Source organism: Phallusia mammillata, chromosome 8 (assembly GCF_965637545.1).
Source record: "Phallusia mammillata chromosome 8, kaPhaMamm4.hap1.1, whole genome shotgun sequence".
NCBI lineage: Eukaryota > Metazoa > Chordata > Ascidiacea > Phlebobranchia > Ascidiidae > Phallusia > Phallusia mammillata.
The window spans coordinates 6,199,432-6,219,988 of record NC_137259.1 but is presented as its reverse complement, the minus strand read 5'-3'; the positions used below and the strand labels follow the sequence as shown (position 1 = coordinate 6,219,988).

The following is a 20,557-nucleotide window of genomic DNA, read 5'->3' as shown; positions in this document are numbered from 1 at the left end:
CAGTGCTTTGCAAACGGACATTAAACACTGCTTAGGAATCGTAAATTTCTTACCTATTTTATTAGAGAACGTTATTGCGCCACACAATACTTAAACGTTAGTCTACAACTCTATATGTCATCTTTTTGTTGCATTAAAATGCCTGTCTATTTCAAACCAATTGCAAGTGTTGCGTTTCAACCGACGTTTGTTCGATCAATGGCGTCACTACAACCGCGTTTGCTGTTAGCTGAAAACGTTTTAAAACTGACGTAACTTGAACAAAAATGACATTTGACGTTATACAAAGGTCGGGGGTGTGCGGCATCCCCGTACTTTACGCCAGTGTATGGAGTACTTCCTTCAAAATTGGTACAGCTCTTTGCGACCCCTCAAGTTTGTTAAGCGACCCCCAGTTTGGGAAGCCCTGTAGGTGACAGTTTGGTGACTATATGTTTATAGTTTTAAATTTTGAACCATTTTTTGGAAAAAGTAAACATCAGTGATTTTTGGTAGGTTTTGCGTGTGGTATGGCTTACTTTAAAATGATCTGAAATGGAACTTTGGAGCGGTATACCTATAGATACCATGAAAGAAGTTGTTTGAGTTTTGTTCGAGTATCAAGTTTTGTAAATAACTCGCAATGACAATTTTTTTTTAATTTCGTGGTGTTTTTATAATTTCCAACACACAGAAATATCGAGTATTTTAACAGCAGTAACTTAAATGAAGTTTTGACTATTTCTTGAAATTGTGCAATCGAGTAAGGCCGCGTATTTTTACCAGTCAAACAAGTGTCTTTGAATTATTATCTCATAAGTAAGGAGGTTTGTATTGAGCCAAGTTTCGACAGTGAATTGAATAGACTCAGCAGTGTCAAATCGAGTCCCATTAATTCTTTTTTTTATCAAGCAACTAACGTCGAATAATATTCTAGTTGTTACTCTGGCACCTTATGAGTTGAGTTAACTCGATTAAACTTTGGACTTCATCATTACTTATCGTATAGTCACAGTCGAGTATTTTTCATCAATTCTACTCTGGTAAAATCAAGCTGAGAAATTAATTAAGGTTGAGTTAATTTCTGGTTGTTTTTTGGGCGTGGCTTGTCTTATTTTATTATGTGATTAATTTTGTCCAGAAAGAGAAATGGGTTCTTGATTTTGTCAGCACCAACCAGCCTCAAGTAAATTTTATTCATCAGATCTGTTAACCGAGTAACTATTTGTGCATTACGTAGACGTCGCTCGTCGAATTTTCAGGCAGTAACTTGTATTCTTGACTGTATTATTTAGCGAGCCGATCTTTTTTATGAACTCTTTTCATCATTTATTATTCAATTTCAAACATTTTCTCTACGTAGCTCGTACGAGTGATTTCTCGGCAGTATAACTCGTTTTCGAGTTGCGACAAATCCGCATTAGAAACTCTACTTTTAAAATTCAGCCAAACTTGCAGCTTGCGTTTTGAGGGGATTCCCCACGTCCGAGTTAAGCCGGAGACTTTGGACAAGCTCGTGTTTGGGTGATTAGGAGGTTGACGGCTGTAATGTGAGTTTGTTGACGACCATTTGAATTACATCGGCGCACGTCGTGCCAATCTGATTAGTTGTTTATTTTGTGGCGGGATGATCGGATTTCAATAAAGCCTTCGCGGCTCCATGAGGTCTGATCATCGGCGTAGATTCGGTTTAATCCGCGGCCTCTTGCGCCTTGCGCTTCTTCTGTACTTCATCGGTTTGAAATGTGAAACACGTCGGATATCAGAAACGGTTAAAATATCTACATTTTTCACTACAAGTCCTGCAGATTTGCTCAGGATCAGTTGGTAATATTTTCAAAATATTAAACTTTCTTCTTATTTTTTTCAGTTTCTATGATAAAATTGTCATTGTTGGTGTCACTGTTATGATTTGAATACCCATCTCCCAAAGGATGTCCCAAAGTCCCAAATTTTACTTAGCAAAAAAGAGAGTTAAAATATCGATACCGTAATAGCAGGGCGATACCAACTAAAATAACTAATTATTCATTTAAAAATGCAAAAGTATTAAAAATACGAAGAGAAATTTACGTTATTGACGTCATACGCTATGACGTCATATAGTGACATGATGGTCGGTTAGTACTCCAATTTTACGACACTGCAAAACAGGTTAATTGTTGCTACTCGAATATTTTACCTTGTGCTATCGTGAATATCCAAACATAAATGAGCACAAACCTTAAAAAGCTCTTATTTTTTTTTCATTGTGACGTCACGCGTTGCGGTTGAGCGCGCCGCGCGTCGATCGTCGGGCAAAAGTTGTAATTGCCGAGGGCACGTGTGCAATTAACCGCTTGTCGCGTCACAATTACAAGCAAAACACGCGAGTCATTCCCGCTCAGTACACCAACAAATAAAGCCACTGCCACAATGGACATTTTCAACCAGCAACCACTTAGAACCAGTCTTGTATGGATTTGTGCTCAAGTGCAGTTGACTGTCTTGTTATAGACGCAGCAGAAATTTGGCTTATTTGTGACAAAAGGTAAAAAAGAAAAGGTCGTTTATGGCGTTGAAACTATAAGTTAGCTGGACCATATTTCGGATATTATTGTTCAGACGACAGTGATTGATATTTGTAAACGTCTTGAGTCGAAATTTTGAACCAACCGAAACTTTTTAGTCAGTTATAATCAGGGTTGCCATCGACATGGACGCCAAAAAAAGGACAACTGAAAGATTAAATTTTCATACGAACGAAAACAAACGTTTTCAAACGAATCTTTTCATTGATACGAGCCATGACACAAACATGACATATATTTTGACAGAAACAATCGGTTCCAGCAACTCCTTTTTCGTAGAAAATACTTCGTGCTTCTCACGACAGCTCAGGTCTAGGTTTACTTTTCTCTGTAGCAGGGATTTGACTGTCATTGCATTATGTTTGTTCCTAGTAATTGTTGAAAATAAGACAAAATAAGGACTCGGTCAAAAACAAGGTCATTTCTTAGAAATAAGGACAATTAATTTTATTAAGACATTGCCCTTCAAAATAAGGACAAATCTAAGAAATAAGGTATTATGCTCACAGCGTTGTTAAACTCATGGTCATCACACTTTGTTGAAATCAGCTGTGCATGCATTTAGAAATAAGTTATTGCTAGGTGGTAACAAAGCCTTGTGGTTGCCGCAGTCCTATCTATCATTTTATTATATCAGGTCAAGCAAATATTGCAAAAAAATTCTGTTGCAAAACTGTTGTGTCAAAAGTCGCTGTTTATTGAAATTGCCTCACGTGATATTTCAATTATTAAAATAGGCTATAGCAGTGGTTCCCAAACTTTTTCATATTTTTTTCAAAACGGTCCATTCGCCATTATTTCGAGGGCTCGCGGTCCTTAAGCCTGAATGTGTATTTCATAAAAACGAAAGTTGATTGTAGGATTTTAGCTAGTTATGCAAAATTGCGCATAACAATCATTCAAAGACAGCATGTGACATCACAAACAGGACAAAAACATTACGATTGTGCGCGAACAATTGCATTTTTGATAGTTGTCATTCAATAAAGGCCATTGTTTAGCAATGGAGACAGTCGATTCTTAATTCTACCTTGATTTAAACTTATTTAGTGGCACAAACTGACGCCAAATAAGATTATAGAATTACTTCAACCGCTTCGCGGTCCCCCCAAAATTGCCTCACGGACCCCTAAAGGACTGCGGACCCCAGTTTGGGAACCGCTGGGCTATAGTCAAGTCGAAATGCGAGATATTTTCCCGTCAGATGTTTGGTTCCAATCCCGCCATGGACGACATTGGCCAAACACGGTATATAAAACCTAATAGATAAACCAAATTGACAATGGAAAAGCTGCGTAAAACACGCAAACCAACTATTAAAAAAAAACCACCAACTAAAACGTTCATATACAACCACCTCAGAATGAAAGCAAATTTCAGCAGTAATCGTTTTACGATTGGCCCAATAACCGTGAGTGATTTACAAGTCGGCTCATCGGGGATTGGTAATTAACCCACAAAGTGTCGAAACAATCGCAGCATTGAGAAAGCAGCGAAAATCGGCAAACAGTCGTCGTCTGCAACTGGCGTCGCTTTTATCCATGATATTTATCTACGGCGTTGTTTTAAACTTTACGGGAAACGCTAATGCCGTAGCTTTGGAAGCGATCATCAACACTTTATAGTGATTACCGCGCATCACTAAGGCTCATAATGTCATAACCACAACCGCATTTGGTGGAATTAGACATTAGGGTAGTGGTTCTTCGTCAGAGGTAGTTTTATTCCCATGTGGTAGATGTGATATGTTTTAATGACAAACTCCTTATGTATACAGTGTCGCTGGTTTTTAAATACTAATATACTGATGACACCTAAGAATTTATGTGAAATGTATATTTAAAAAAGTTCTTAAATGATTTTAGAAAGTTTCGTCTACTCAAAGTGTTTAATTCTGCGAGATTGGTTAAAAAAATCTGAGAGAAATCTTTTTGTTTGAATTCTGCAAAGGAGAAAATGAAAGAGCTACGAAACTTTTACCAAATTGACTAAAATGCATTTGTGTACCATACCGAGATATGGAAAAAATGTTATAGAACTTGCAAAAAATGTTACATGAAAATCAGTAACGCTTTTTCTGTTTTTCAGATTACTTTGTTGTGCTTTTTAAGTTTTTGTGAGGCTAAATCATAAACTGTTATATCATGTCACATAACCAAACTAGATTAGTTTAATGCATATCGTTTCTAGTACAAATAGGTAAAATGCAAAAGTAAGCCCTAGAATTTATATTTAAACGCTGCGTGATATGTTTAATTTGTTTGTTTGTTTGTTTCTGATGCCTTATCCTTATCAAAGTGTTTGCTTTGAAATCCGTGCGGGAATTAAACCATTAACTTTTGATGGTGAGGCCTTCGCATTAGTGGTTAAGTTACTACAAGTGGGCGTTTAAAGTGGTCGTTTGAAAAGTTACACAATATTGGGCAATACTCCATTAGCCACTATCCACTTACCAACAATTACAATAGCCTAACTAACGTTCCAGGTAAGATTAACCCAAATACGTAAGATGGAGATTAGGATACAGGCTAATCGGCCAAAAAAATTATATAATTCTATGGGCTAGCGTAATTTGGGGGTAAAAATCGAGTTATTTTTACGTCCAATGCTCATGACTTTACGAATTTTCCCAGACAAATGTCAACCAATTAACGTAGAACCAAATTTGTCGACAAAGATGAACTATAAACAATAATCAACTTTGACAATTAAGTTGTGACGCAGTACTGAGCGTTGGAAACGACCAATTAATGTGATTCCACTTCAAACAAGGCGTTGGTCCGGTACAGTAATGATTCGACCACTTTGGGACCTAGCCACGTGTCCTACTAAACCGAAGCCATTTGTAGCTAAAATCTCATTGTGGCCGGTGCAGTATTTCAGTCACATCTTTAACAATTTTAAAATTCTTGGTATTTCGTAACCTTATGAGGCAAAAGTGCGTTCGTTTAAATATTGAAGCGCAGAGAAAGATTTGAGTTAGTTTCGACGCTTGTGGTGTAGTGAAGACATCGGTTTAGGATGTTGTAGATGTTTAAAACAGTGTTGTACGTTCTCTTACACGTCCTGAGTTAGCACAGTTACTAGTATTTGTACTTTTAATCCTTTATACATAAAAAAATTGGAAGTAGCAAGTATAAAGAGCTTTGTATAGTTTATATGGGTACGGCAGTTTTTTGATATATTAACCTTCAAATAGAATCCTGAAAAATTATCTGGAATTTAGTAGATTTATATATTGCAAATAAGAGTTTTATCATGGCAACATGCTGTAAGCTTATTTAGGCATCCTAACTTCTTGGCAAAAATGACTATATCTTCCAAAAAGGGATTATGTTTTAACACAGAAAAATCAGAAACTCATTGTAGACTGTAGGCGCCAGATTGGCCACAGTGACTTTCTATATTCTACCATGACCGGACGGCCATACCATTTTGGTACATGCCGATGTGAAAAGGTTAAAGGGAAGTGATAGGGGGCTAAAACCGTGGCCTGTGAACTTATGAAAATCGCGAATTTGACCGGACCTGCTGTAATGCAAGCTTCAGCGAGTAGCAAGCGGCGGTTTTTGACAATATGTGATTGAGATTCGGTGTTTCGGTATTTGCGTTGAGCCCTGCTGATAATTGGTATGCACGGAGACGGATTATGAGTATGTTGGCGCCACTCTACAGGCGAGGTATTCTATAACGACTTTGAGGAGAAATTTGAGAACATTTTTTTCCTGTGTCAGATAGATACAGCCAGTCATAGAAAAAGCAAATGTACGTTTCAAAAACTAGTATATGCGTTTTTTACGGTTTTGGGTCGGAAAAATTCTTTACAGAACTTTTAGGGACCATAAAACTATTTAAAAGTTTGGCAATTATTGGCACGGGTTCAGGTAGAAGTTTAGGGATACAACAACATACAATTGTAAAAATGCTGAATATGTGTTTACAACTAAAAACGGCAACAGTATAGATAAAATCAGAACGTTTTTTCGCCCATCTGACGAGTGCCATTAATGTTGTATCTCACGAACGTCTCAACTGTCAAAAACTATCACAAAAATATTTATCGCTTTTTATAGAGGAAGATCTATAATGCCTTAATACTTGTTACATGAGATCTATTCCTGTTTGACGTAAAAGTAGCTTTCGCTGAATGCTTAAATGTTGAATACACAGTTCCCACAATTCATCTACTTTTTTGCATTCTTCTAAGCGAAAACAGCAAGGATTACAAGTTAAAATTGAGTGAGAGAGGGCATCGAAAGATATTTTTTGTAATTTGTCTTGGGTAAAAATATTTAAAAGAATTTTACCTAATAAAATTGTTATGGGAACAAAAAGCGTCGATGGTTATTTTTGGCAAACGTTTTAACAAAACCAAACAAGTGGGCAAAATTGGCGACATTGTTTACGAAACGATGCATTGATTGGTTATGAAACCAAAACAAAATTGCTGCATTATAATTTAATTTGCCTTTAATCGCTTACTAATTTGCAATTCCAAACATCTCTCAACAAAACAGTTTCTACTTCACAGCCATACACCTTGACAATTCCCAGCAATTAAACCACATTTTGCAATCTCATCGTAATCGAAACCAATTCAAATTAACGTTGTGCCCATCCAACAACGCTAGAAAACAATTACAAGTTCATTAACGCAAATTCGCCCAAGCACTCTTGGAATTTCAAGCCAGCAACCCAGATCCCACGGCCAAATAAATAATCTCATGAGTCAATATTTCCTGCAAAATCATGGGCCTTAAGTTGGCGTCGGCGCCAAGTGGAACGATCCCATTGGCCAAATTCCGTGCGCGGGCGAGCCTAAGTGCCGATCAAGTACATTGTCGGACCACAATGCTAAATTACGAGCAACAAGCCAAAGCGGGAAAGGCCTAGGACACGTGCCGTGTGCAGAGATTTTAGTAATGTCAGCATCATTGTAAAACTCGAAGACACTTGTAATGCAGGAAGCGTTTAAGCAAATTAGTTGTGACATTTTGATGCAGTTTATGCGCATACTTTGTAAGTTTATCTCTCAGATTTAGAACTACCTTACACAAAGGTAACCGCTTACAACTAGAGTGCCACTGAAGGCTCCTTGTACGTAGACATTTGAAATCAAATATGTGTTCTAAATAATATAGTTTTGCGATTAAAATAGCCTAAACAAACAAAACACAAAAACTGAAAGCTTGTTACCGTTGAATGAATTCAATTGCAGATATATATCACCAGTTCAAGACAACGATAGAGATTGTAAAAAACGTCTGTAGTGCATTACATCATTTTTCAAAGCTCTTTGTATATCCCCTTTTTCCTTAGTGTTTCGATTTAGTCTTTCTTGATTCCCGTGTCTATAGTGGTCCTAACTAGGACAACGTTAAAACATAGGTTGGTTTTAAACACCACAGCGTGATGGGATTCGAACCACTGGCCAACTCATGCGCACGACTGTTTGCACCACCACCAAACCACAATTGCAACTTCCGACCAACCAAGCACAAAATCACAACAATTCCATCAGTATAAGAATATTCGAGCCCACTTGAGTAATGAGGAAGCGTTTATTCTAATTACGTCGCAACACCGTGATTATACGCATACTTGGCCGAAAACAACGCAACCAAATGGAAGAGGGACAAGTCGGCCTCCACGTCACATAATTAACCCCTCCCCATGACGTCATAGCGCATTCCCGCGGGGCCGAAAAGTCACACAACGTTTTCGAAGCGGGAAAATTTGGTTCGGGACACAACACTGAGTTTGCGCTAATGGATGCCAACACACGACATGATTTACGACATGACGAACTATCATAGACAATTCGCGTTTGTATCGTTGAAACGAGAATAAGAGACGATATGAGTTTTGGTTAGGTGTGAGACAAAGCAATTTTGCTTGATCATTGTTTTAAGCGTTTTGATCAGAAAGTTGTATTTGATGAGGCCCATGTAGACCTATTCATAAACAAACATAAGGTTATTTTATAATTTTGCCATAACGCTGATTTAGAGACGAGTCGGCCAGACCTTTCGGGACGGGTTTATGGGTTTCAGTCTGAATATAACGGTTTGAGTTAGGCAAGACTTTACACTTTAGTGTCGTAATTTTATCTTGTAAAGGGTTTTAATTAAAAAAAAACGGAACTTGTGCTTGTACTTCCGACTTCGAGCTCAATTGCAGGCCCTCTGTGCAAAAAGCGTTAATAATTTAATTCGCTGCAGAAAAAAACTAAATTTATCGCCGGAATCGCTTGCAACGCAGTTTTTAAGTTTTTTCTTTATCAAATTGTAGGAAGTTAAAAGCAGAAGCGTCAACGTGTCGACTTCTAGAGGTGCAATTTGCTACTAGCGGCAAGTTCAAAGCCATTTTCGGAAACCTAATCGGTTTAGTCTGCAAAGCATCGTGAATCTCATTACAAACGTTCGAAACTTTGCCAGAAATAGGAGAACCCTACGTTGCAGTTTTAACCATGGTTGAGCTTAGAAGCGCTTAGTTACCACATTAATGGCTAAAGGACGTTGCCCCGGCAGGGATGGTGACCGCTGCGAACTCATTGGCGTCGTAGAATGCGTATGAAAGGGCCGGCAGACTGACCGGCTACGTTTCCTTCCCCAGTGGCTTTTGTGGCTTGAAATGCCGCAAAGCCACACAAGAAAACAGAAAGGCGTCTTCGCTTGACAGAAAAAGGCCCTTCGCGTGCCGAGGCGAGAAAAATGCCACTATGGAAAAAAACGCCCTTTGGAACGAATTTGATAAACCCAGCTACTGTAACTTTGTATTGCAGATCATAGGGCCACATGAGAGAATCATCAACTGCTTGTGTCAGAGGAAAAGATTGAACGGCTTTTGTGTTATTGAAGCACTTGGCAGCACTAAAGGGGTGAAAGGAAACGACTGCAATCCGATCTGTTTACCGAATCCACGTCTTAAAAGCTGTGAGAGGGGACGAGTCGGCGTCAGTCAGCGTTCAAAGGCGTACATGTTAGGCTCCCTGTGGTTCACCACCGGCAACAGTTAAAAATTTGCTTCAATTACGCCGGGAAACGAAACGAAGATCCCGGCCAATAAGATGCCAATTACTCAGTGGTTTTTATGTATACTTTTGCCTGGAGTACTAGCTGTCAGTGCGATCAAACTAGAAGGTAAGATATGCAGCATTTATGGTTAAGAATTTTATGATATGAATTAAAACGGATATACTTTGGCAGGGCATAGCGAAAAATGCTCATCTGAGGGCGAAGTAGCCAACCTGCCGTTGCTGAACAATATTCCCTGTGTAACCTGCATGTGTAAGGTGAGTGTTATCATACCGCCTTTGCCGGCCATTTGCGTTATCTTCTATGAATAAGGGTTGCACAACACAGAGCTGTGTGTTTTGCAGTTTCGAAAAGCAGGGCTTGTCGACTGAGTCATACCGCTGTCAAAAAGTGACATTTACATTCCGAATTTAGAAAAGCGTCATTTTCTAAATTTATAAACCTTTAGATTACAAATGACTTTATGGTATTGCATTATTGCAACACGATATTGAGGGAGACTTATAAAAAATGGGTCAGTTGTAAAGATTTGGATATTTAAGTTTGTTTCAGTTTAAACGTGTGATGAATTTGCAAGCAATGCAAGTTTATTATGTCGCGCATAGAAAAATTACCGCCAAATTGCTGCCAGACAGTCTCGCCATTGGCGCCAACAGCTTTATGCTTTCGCAAACTGACAAACGACAAGTAAAATAACAACAAAAACATCATTGAGGCAAAGTAGTCGTATAACCACACGACGCTTACACAAATTCCGTCCTAGAGGCGTAATCCGTATCTGATAGTAATTGCAGCATTGCGGTCTTCACAATTGCCACTTATTAGATCCACTAACGAGGCTACACGACATTGCAAAGTACCTGACTAGATGTTAAGCTATTGGATTTTTTTGAGTCCAAACAACAGGGTGAGAACTGTGTATTGGGACACCGTGGGACAGCTGGGTCCACGTTGGGGCCCTTTGCGACAAGTGGGGTGACTTTAATTAGCCCCTACCCCAAAGAGCATCTAATATCTCAGCGCAGCGGTTCGCCCTTAAACAAACGCCGAACCGTTTTCGATGGCAAAGGTCTTTGATTACGATAATAAAGTGGGTGCTATTATTATTTGTGAGGCCCGTCTTTTTGGAAGCCATTGTTCAGGACTTTTAAAAAAGTTTAAATTCCGAAATTGGGATAGGAGGCGTTTATCTGGGAATGCAACCGGGCGCCTTTGGGCCTTTTGAGGAGTCGTGGGCCATGACAAAGCCCCAAAAGAATCGGTGGGTCCATTGTCCCCAAATGTTGGCAGCTTTGTTTTGAAGTGTGGCGTACGGGTTGGGGGTGAAATTTGGGCACGAAAGCTCAATGACAAATGCCATAAGTAAATATTATTTTCCACAACACGAGTGAGACCGCTTGGCGCATGAATGTTGATGTTTAGAACGGCAGCGGGATGAATTTGTCGGTTGGCTAAACGCGCGTTGAACGTTTCGGTTTTGTTTATCTCCATAAAAGCCAACCGTATATTTGCATTGGATAATAAAAACGAACTGACGAAAAAATTATAAAATCCACCCCCTAAACCAGGAAATGAGTTCAATTTTGGGAATTTATTTTGCCGTCTATGGGAAATTGAAGCGTAAAATAAAATGTGTTTTCCATCAGCAAATCAACGTGCCTAACATCTTGGTGTTTAAAGCGATTTATAGGCTGATGATTATTTTATCTGCTGTGTTTTGGAAAATTGAAATTACAATGCGGAAAACAATCATTTTGACAAAATTTGTGAAGTTTAAAATTCAGCATAAAAACCGAAAAAGTAAATTTAGCTACTGTCGTGTTAATTGTCACTGAGTGCTTCAAAAATGCTTCAACTAAGGCGTCTGTCACGTAACGAACCCAAATTTGTAACAAACTTTGACAAATTAGAGACTTCGTGTTTGCCTGTTATATGGAGTCACAACTCAGTGTATTTGTCTGGGAAATTATATGTGCTTGCAAAATCAAGTTTTGAGAACCTTGGAGTATAAGTAACGAATAGCCGTCCTTAAGTTGTGAAAACAGCCAGTTGCAGTAGTAAATTGTAAAGTAAATGTAGTAAGCCCAGAAAAGTTGTTGCCACGAAAGTCAATCGGTTTATTCATAAGTCTTGCATTTTTGGGGTTTATGGGTAAAATAAATCGACGTTTGGCCTTTTAATACGACAGCTCTTGTTGTATGGCTAGACACTTGTACTTCATAAATCCGTTTGTGGTTTCGAGTGCTTTTTGTCGTCTCACCGCGTCTGACAACTGTCACCACCACCGACTCGGTTCATGTGCAGGCTTCCAGCACTTTAGCCACTTGCACCAAAAACGCGACACAAAGTTGCCGGGTTAAAATGCATCCCTGAGTATCCCACGGTCAAAACGAAACGTCCCCCGTCGAGAGCGCAGCGCCAGAGTCACCGGGGTCAAAATCAGCCACTTTACTCATTGCATGGTTACAATAGGAACTTGCTACTTTCCTTGCCAAGGCACGACGCTAATTTGCATTGGCAGACTGACTTAAGGGTGAACGCCTGCACCTGATATCATGAATTAAGACCAACGTTCGGTTAAAGTTAAATGCTATTTGAAGCGTGAACTACTTCACTGGCAATCGTCTTTCCATACATTTTTCCGACAGTAGGAAATATCAAAGGCCCTTTCACAGCGGGGAATCACAAAATCGGTTTCCGCAGTTCATTGGTGCACTGTGGTCATTTGGTTTTATTGTTTTGTTGTGTTTTCAGAGCGGTCTTATTCAGTGCAGTAAGAAAGTGTGTCGCGATGACTTGCAACAATGCAGCGTTTTGCTTCAGCAGGAAGATCAGTGTTGTCTCTCTTGTCAAAGTAAGTGTGCCATGACGAGACGTAATCCAATCCCTGAACAGTTGTCCCAGTAACTCGTACTAACGTAATCCAAAAGTAGTAGCTTTAAAAACGAATTAAAAATCGTAACTTTTGGACCCAACACGTATAAAAGAGACCATTTTTGTAGCATGCAGCATTTACGGCGAAAATCGACTTTCATCCGCTGTGTGGTACCAGAGAGACAACTCCGATCGTTGCGTGGATCACGTGTGTCGGGTAGGTTGTGACTTCACACAAGAACCACGTACTTCAACTTATTTTGATATTCTATACATTTCAGGACGGAATCGTCACTCGATCATTACGTCAATGTCACAACTTCTGCCCGTCTGACGTCACACAAACACGTGACGTATGCGGATGTCCGTCGTGCATGGGTAAGTGTGGAAGTGGGAAACGAAAGTGTCGATAATGTTGCGGGATATAAGGGGTCGGTATGTGAACACGCGGTTGCTTGGTAACAAGTCAAGCGCATCAAAACTCCATTTGTTCTGCATGACTGCGAGTGACGTGCGATGATGGCCGAAGCCGGGCCCCCACGTTTACCCCTTGGGGTATTTCAGTGTTTTTTTGTACAACCCGGAAAGCAAAATAGTGAGCAAAGGTCGAAGTTGCGACAGTTTTATATAGATTTTAGAATTTCACACGATTCGTTTGTGACTTTACTTTTAGCGGAATCTCTAAACTTGAAATATCGCGTTCTTATAACTAGATCTGCAATATTGCTTCGGCAAAGTTTTCTGTAAACATACAACACAACACACTGATATACACAATTTTAACACGAAATCTCCTCCCAAAGAATTATCTTTTGCAAAGTGTAGATATATCACGTGTGTTTCCGGCATTCGTCGTACACCTTAATGGGTGTTTCGAAAGCCGTTACCACATTTGCTTTTCGGGGCCTTTTTGGGTGAAAATAAATCAAACATTTCTGTTTTATACGCAGGTTGTTTTCATGAGGGGGAGACTATCGAGGAGGGTCAAACTGTGGAGTTAAACCCATGTACGACCTGCCAATGTCGGGTAAGTTTACATACGACAGACACAAGATCGGGAGTGAGTTAAAGGTCAGCCGTGATTTGCGACGCCATGATAGGCCGATAACAAGCGGCAAGCCTGGATGTCGCGTCCCATTGTGACTCTGTGGCGTTATCTCTACCCATCTCTTGTAATGATTTTCCTTGGTGGCGCGTGTTCGCATGGCGTATTTCGAGCTCCATTGTCGTTTGATGTGAGCTTGCAGTTTGTGGCGTCACGCGCCGTGCGATTAATTGTTGTGGAAGACGATGTTTGATGATACGACTTGGCGCCACAATAATCCGTGCGCTAGTCTCAGCCAAACCTTAACGTCTGCATCCTCACCGCGACCGGTGCAACGCACCACGCGACTTTACACCCGTCGGTGTGAATAGGTCGCACGAAAAAGGACAATGTCAATAAAATTCCGCGCATTTTGACGTTTAATCCACGCCTTTTAACGTGGTTTTGCTCAAGAGGCTGGATCATTCCGATTCATCTAATCCCCCAGAACGATTCTAGCAAAGCGACGTTTCCTTTTTATTTCCAAACCGTCCAGCGTTTTCCAGCATTTCCACACGGTTGAGCAAATCTTGTCTTTTTATCCTGGCGCAAAAGACATCAAAGAGCCTCAAGCCAAATCGTATGGTAAAAACGCGAACAAACTTTAGTTGTGGTTTGACACGGCCTCGCAAGTATTTGTCGTCATGTTTCCACCACAAATAAACAATCGATGATAAGCCACTACCCCGCCAGTTGACCTCAAACTCCAGGAAGCCACATTACAACGCAAACCTTGTAAGCATAGCAAGTTCAAATCCAATACCATAAAACGGCTTAGTTTAATATATTTATCCTTAAAACCAAATGAAACATACCAATAACAAATCGACTCTTATATTTAGAGATTTAGGGTCGGTTCGGTTAGCGTAAAACTTAGCTGCTGATGACAGAAAAATAAACTTGACCCTGCGTGCTTAGTTCGGCAGCATGACGTGTATTGGATTGGATCAGTTAATCGCGATTTGAATATGCGCCGCGATCTGTTTATTAGCGACAAACAACTGACTATCTCAGGTGGTCGTCAGCGGTTTTTGGCGTAAAATTGTACTGTTTTCCCATGTCACGCATCGTATGTAATTAATTGCTTCCCAGAAGAAATGTCTGCCTCAGTGCATGATCGAACTTAAAAATCGGTCACCCAAAACATTGTTTATCTTCGCTATTTTTACAGATAAAGTGTACTGTAAGGTCTTTCCACATTACTTTTTCTTTTAAGCTTAAAACGGCCACATTTTCTATGCTTTTTTGTGGCATAAACCCTACTACAAGGTTCAAATTTCACAAGGGTTGTAATATAGGCTACATTGTAAAAAAATGATGTTGTTAAATGTTTAGGATGGAAGAATGAGCTGCTCAAAAAAAGTTTGTCCTGTTTTAGCCTGCGATGACGACCGTACTGTTATTGAAGAAGGAAGCTGCTGCAGAAAGTGTATTGGTAAGCCATTTGTTTAAAACCTTTCTGTGTCTAAAACATAAAAACTACATGTTTCAATATGATTCGCCAGAAGACACTTTGGCTGTATAATGTATTTTGATAGAAAGCGTTTTTACCACAAAATATTCAAATATGTGTGAATATTTCGTGCACTTTAAAACCTGCCAGTTTTCGCCGCAACGCAACCGACAAAACCGACTTATTTTTCCGTGTTCTTTTACTACGGATAAAAATGCTTTCATTCTCGATAAGAGGCAATACATCAATGGTCTCACCCTAGACCACAAGAGTCACACAATGGCAGCTTTCTGGGCGGGCTCTGGTCATATTTGCCAACAGAGATGCGGCACATAGTTTAGCCTGTCGGATTAGCCAATAACAACACCCTTATCGTAGGTTAGATAGCAGAGGGTGTAGCACACACTTCTCATGCTCTGTCTATCAAATCTCCAAATTCTCTTGTCACTTTAGGTCAGCGCCGAGTTTTTGAACTCTATGATGGACATTGCTGGTTTCGAAGAAAGATCTTGAAGAATTTGGAGCCTGTGGTTCTGGACAAATGCACGAAATGTCTTTGCAAGGTAACAAATTGACATGTGTAGATGTTTTTATTACCGACACAAGACAGAGAATATCGAAATTGTAACATGGTTACAGTTTCAATATATTCTTCTTCAAAGACCTAAATGCAAAAATGCTCTCTTGTTTAAAATGTAAACGTTGCACTGAAAACATTTATAACTATTTTGGTTGAGACCTGAATGCAAACTTATAAACATTTAGTGTATCATACGAAACACCTACAATTTAATCAAATTTTGATCATAGTCATATTGAGTTGTACCTATTCAAAAAAGGGCGTTGTTGCGTTTTTATCTCTTCAAAATGCTATTTGTGTTTTGTCGTTTTTTTCGAACATAGCTGTCAAAATGCTGGAAAAGTAAAGACAGACGTGATTATTTAATCCTTTGTGATTCAACAGAACGGGACGGTCATTTGTGATCGTGAAGTTTGTCCTGACACATCTGATTGCCCAGCTGCTGATCTTGTAGTGGAAAAAGGTCGATGTTGTCCAATCTGTGCAACTCACGAGCCCCTGAACTGTACAGACCACAGGGGAAGATTAGTTCAGGTGACGAAGACTTATTACTCGGGGGCACACGGGTTAATTTCTCGGGCGTAAGTTAATGAATTCGCCTTGATTCTGTGGCGTAAAGCATGACGGCTTACCCTGACGCAAAAGTTAAACAAATTGCGGTGATTGGTTTCCTAAAACACTGTCTGGATGGTTGACAAATTCCTATGGAAAAGTAGTGATGGACAATAGTTGAATTTCTTTCAAATGTTACTTTTTTGGCGCAGCATGAACATTCGATCATGGACAACTGTGTGACCTGCCGATGCTCGAATGGTTCTTTTGGTTGCCAAAAAGTGGAATGTGAAAACCGGGTCATCTCATGTCCACAGGTAAGAATGCATCTTAGCCTCAAATGCCGCAAATGGTTTTTGAAATCCTCGCTGACATTGGGAATTTAGATGGCAAACGCGACAAGGCTCATAAAATTTCAAAAACTCATTTTTTACGATTAGTTGTGTTTACCACATTTTAAAGGTACAATGGAAAATAATCCTTGACGCTTTTAAAAATTAAACGTTCATCATTCCAATGTGACGCCTTTACGTCGCCTGGTGGTCCCATTTGCTTCCTGTGGCATATTTGTTCAAGTACTTCACATTGTGCTTTCCGAATTTGGCGACGAACGCGCAAATAAAATCGTTTCTCTTCCTTTGTAGGGTCACACGCTGGAACGGAAACCGGGGGCATGTTGTCCAAGCTGTGTGCCAGGTATGAGGGTGAAAATTTGATTTTACGTTTAGGCTTTGGGGCCCAGTAACTTTCAGATATTTTGGACACACATACCATGTAGGATAGAGAAAATGTACGTCCCAAAAACTGTGAGAATTTTCCTTTTTGGCATCAGAGTTTCAGTCATATTTAATTACACCATAGGCTATAGGGACATTTTAAAGCAGCTTGAGTTTTGAGGTCTGGATTTCCGGTTTAAAAAACACAAAGAAAAAAACACACTAATTGAACAAAGCAGTTTGTAATTATGCTTGCCTAACTCACAAAAAATAGACCTAACGTTTACCAACTGATTTGTTGTTCTGTTCATTATTGTCCTACAACCAACTACTCTTTTGATAGAACCTGGTACATGCGTTGTGTTTGGGGATCCACATTACCGAACATTCGACGGTCGTCCGTTTAACTTTCAAGGATCGTGCAATTACATGCTTGCCAAGGATTGCATGGGCAAAAATTTCACAGTGATTGCCGAAAACAACTCGAAACAGTCGAAACGATTTTCATGGACCAACTCTGTACATCTCAGACTAATTCATGCAGGTAGGAAACGGTTTGAGATTATTAGGAGTATGTAATCCTGTGTACTTGTGTTATTCAACCATTTGAGACGCGACTTTATTCATGTCACTTTTTTGATTACAAACTTTTCCGAAAATGAGGTTTTGGAAAAGTTTTACGAAAACTTGAATGGTAAAAGCAGAAACTAAAGGAACATTTTTTTGGAATCTTAACCCCAAAAACGTCACCGGGGACCCAATACGTCCATAAGAAACAAAATCAAATTGACAGTGAATACATCTTATGCGAACCTTTTAACCATAGTTGTTTTTCATTTACAATAGCAAAGCAACAGTAATGCAATACGTGTTCACGGCATACAAATGCTATAATATGAAATGGTTACTGCGGAATAAATGACTGCTGAATAACACTGTTGTTCCCCAGTTGTAAAACACAAACTTTAAGCATTATAGGTTTAGAGAAAGACAGCACAATTTTTGTTTTTGCAGCCCCAGACAACGACACAGTTGTATCTCTCTATCAACATCTCGCGGCGACGGTAAACGGAGCTAAAGTCGCTCTGCCATATGTAGACGGGGATGTTATTATGTGGATGGAACAACAAATGCTGAAAGTGCGAACAAACGCAGGTCAGCCTCGATAACCTAACGTTTAAAACAAAAATAAAATTGCAAGGCAACGCTTTAAATCCAACGTAACTATCAAAACCCATTAATACAGCTGAAATTAGGTGCAACTGAAATGATGTTTTGACGAAATATTGCAATTTATCGTTTGCGTTCAATGGATTTGTAACACAATAGTCGATTTTTAGTCACCAGTCTACCAAACTTTTCTTCATGTAACTCTACTGACAAATTTAGCTAACAGGCATCTCAATAAACTGGGACGGAGCTAGCTTCTTGGAGATCACCGCTGCAACTCGACTTAGGGGCTCATTGTGCGGTCTCTGCGGGAACTACAACGGATTTCCCCGCGACGACTTTATCGGCGGCGACGGCATGTTCAAGTTCGAGGTTGACGATTTCGCCAAGTCATGGTTAATAGGAAAAGGAGATTGTGCTAAACCGGACCACAAGACAAGGTATACAAGAGATTAAGAAATGTGTGCATCATGCTATAATGTGTTAACACGTAAAATTCGAATTCTTGCAGTAAAAAAGCGAAAATTTTTAGTAAAACTTCCCTATTGGTGATTGGCTACACCCCCTCAATTGAATATTCCAGTTTGCTAAAAAAGTAATAAAGTAATTCGGTAAAGCAAAATACATTAATTAAACTGTTCTGCATTAAACACTACTGCCTTTTTATACAAACCCAAAAAAAAACGCAAAACCATCTTTATACAACTGTTAGGAACCAAACTTCTAGCCAAACGTATTTACAAAAAACCGGGATCTTGATTTCCAATGTAAAATTGCCATAGAATGAACGCATGTAACATACTTTTAAGGCATACTGTTTCTTGTGACAGGTCAGTCAAGCCGTGCAGCAGAAGCAACAAAATAAAACTTGCTGCCAAACGAAAATGCCGGATCTTCAAATCAAGGAGATTTCAGAAATGTTATGGACAAGTCGACCCTAAGGATTATTATGCGTAAGTCAAAGATTGTTTGTGGATTGGCCTGGTATATATTCACAAAATTTCATACTAAATTGATTTCCTCAAAAAGTGTTGCACAAGTGAGCCTATAAACGTTATATTTATGTTCGTAAAATTGACTTTGAAAAAGCATACATTTTCATCACGCTTTTTAACACGGTCAAAGTTTGCATGGCATCCTGTATAAAGCGCGGTGTATCTTATTATTATTATGCTTTAATTCTGGTTTTCATATGCAGATCATGTTTAACGGACAGTTGTGAATGTCCACGTCACAAACGTTGCTCATGCGAATCCATACGAGCTTATACGTCAGCGTGTGCTCGACAGGGCGTGACGATCAAGTGGAACGAGAAAAAGCACTGTAGAAGTAAGTTTGAGTTTCAAATTAATAAAATGTGAAAGGCTCGATTAACGTTTTGTGTGTAACATTTAAAGATTACTTAATTTATATTTTTTTTGCAGAATCGTGTGGGAGAGGAAAAATTTACTCAACTTGCAGCTCACCGTGTAAATACACTTGCAAGTGAGTAATACATTTTTGTTTTTCTAAAAACTGAAAAAAGCAGGTTTACTAATAAAAAATTAAACTTATGGCTGTAAATTTCACAAAAGTGCGTTCTGCAAGACCAATACTCTTTTGACCCGCTTGAACATTTGGAATATCACAAAAAAATTCATCACTTATGATGATAATTTCTATAACCATTAAAACACAGCAAGGTTGTTTCTGAAACAAACGGGACTCATGGTATTTCAAGCCACGACTAAAACTTATCTAGTAGTCGAGCTCCACAGATCTGGTTGTGCCAATAGCAAAGTGCCACTTTTTGTTCTCACTTACACCGATTTTTACATAGTCTATTATTAATTCATCACTTACTCAACGTACGTTAACTGTTTCCATAGAAACTACAAACGCTTGCGTCGAAGCAGCGCGTGCAGAGGAAAATGCGTTGCCGGATGTGCATGTAAACCTGGATATGTGTTAAAAAACAAGCGATGCGTAAGGACTAGCAAATGTAGAAGAAAAAAAGCCTTTGCACGACGTTTTACTGGAAATCCACTGGAACACTTTCTACACACTCCCACCGTCAGCGAGAGAAGAGTGGAAAGAACGCAAGCGAACGCCACCGCTCAGGAAATTTTAAACCGCTGATAAAGAGATTCTTGCGTCTATACTGCAAAATGTATTTAAAATCAAGAGATGTCTTTGGCGGCATGATTACCTCAACGCAGTGTGGCTTTTCCTCAAGATTATAAACCGAAGTGTAGCACCAAGCATTCGAGAAGGTTCTGTGCCCAAGGGGGTGGGGCAGTGGCTCGTTATTTGTTTACCTTCATTTACTTCCTTCCCTAGTGAACGTTGCCTACTTTTTCCATGTTTTCGTTTTCTACTTTTCGATTTTGTTCAGCATATGATTCTGTCGTTTTCACTGTATTTTTGCGAAGTTTCGTTTTTATGCAAACAACCCGTTTTGTGGCAGTTGGAACAGAGTGTATGGTGTTTTAGCCGACAGCAAGCTAGTAATAACAAAAACATAAACTACTATAAAAGAAATTTCCATCGAAGTGCCCCGAAA

General features: G+C 39.4%; 1 protein-coding gene across 1 annotated transcript; it reads left to right on the top strand.

Annotated features, from left to right (window-relative positions):
- Positions 1-2,439: 2,439 nt before the first annotated feature.
- LOC145203753 (BMP-binding endothelial regulator protein-like) lies at positions 2,440-20,467 on the top strand. The gene is made up of 19 exons (XM_080076051.1): positions 2,440-2,509; positions 9,334-9,691; positions 9,758-9,843; positions 12,341-12,440; positions 12,589-12,677; positions 12,742-12,838; positions 13,411-13,487; positions 14,880-14,979; positions 15,451-15,560; positions 15,962-16,111; positions 16,342-16,446; positions 16,774-16,825; positions 17,189-17,389; positions 17,860-18,000; positions 18,242-18,455; positions 18,846-18,968; positions 19,214-19,344; positions 19,440-19,500; positions 19,884-20,467. The coding sequence occupies exons 2-19, from the start codon at positions 9,619-9,621 to the stop codon at positions 20,131-20,133; spliced, it is 2,160 nt and encodes a 719-aa protein (XP_079932177.1). The 5' UTR covers positions 2,440-2,509; positions 9,334-9,618; the 3' UTR covers positions 20,134-20,467.
- The last annotated feature ends 90 nt before the right edge of the window (positions 20,468-20,557 follow it).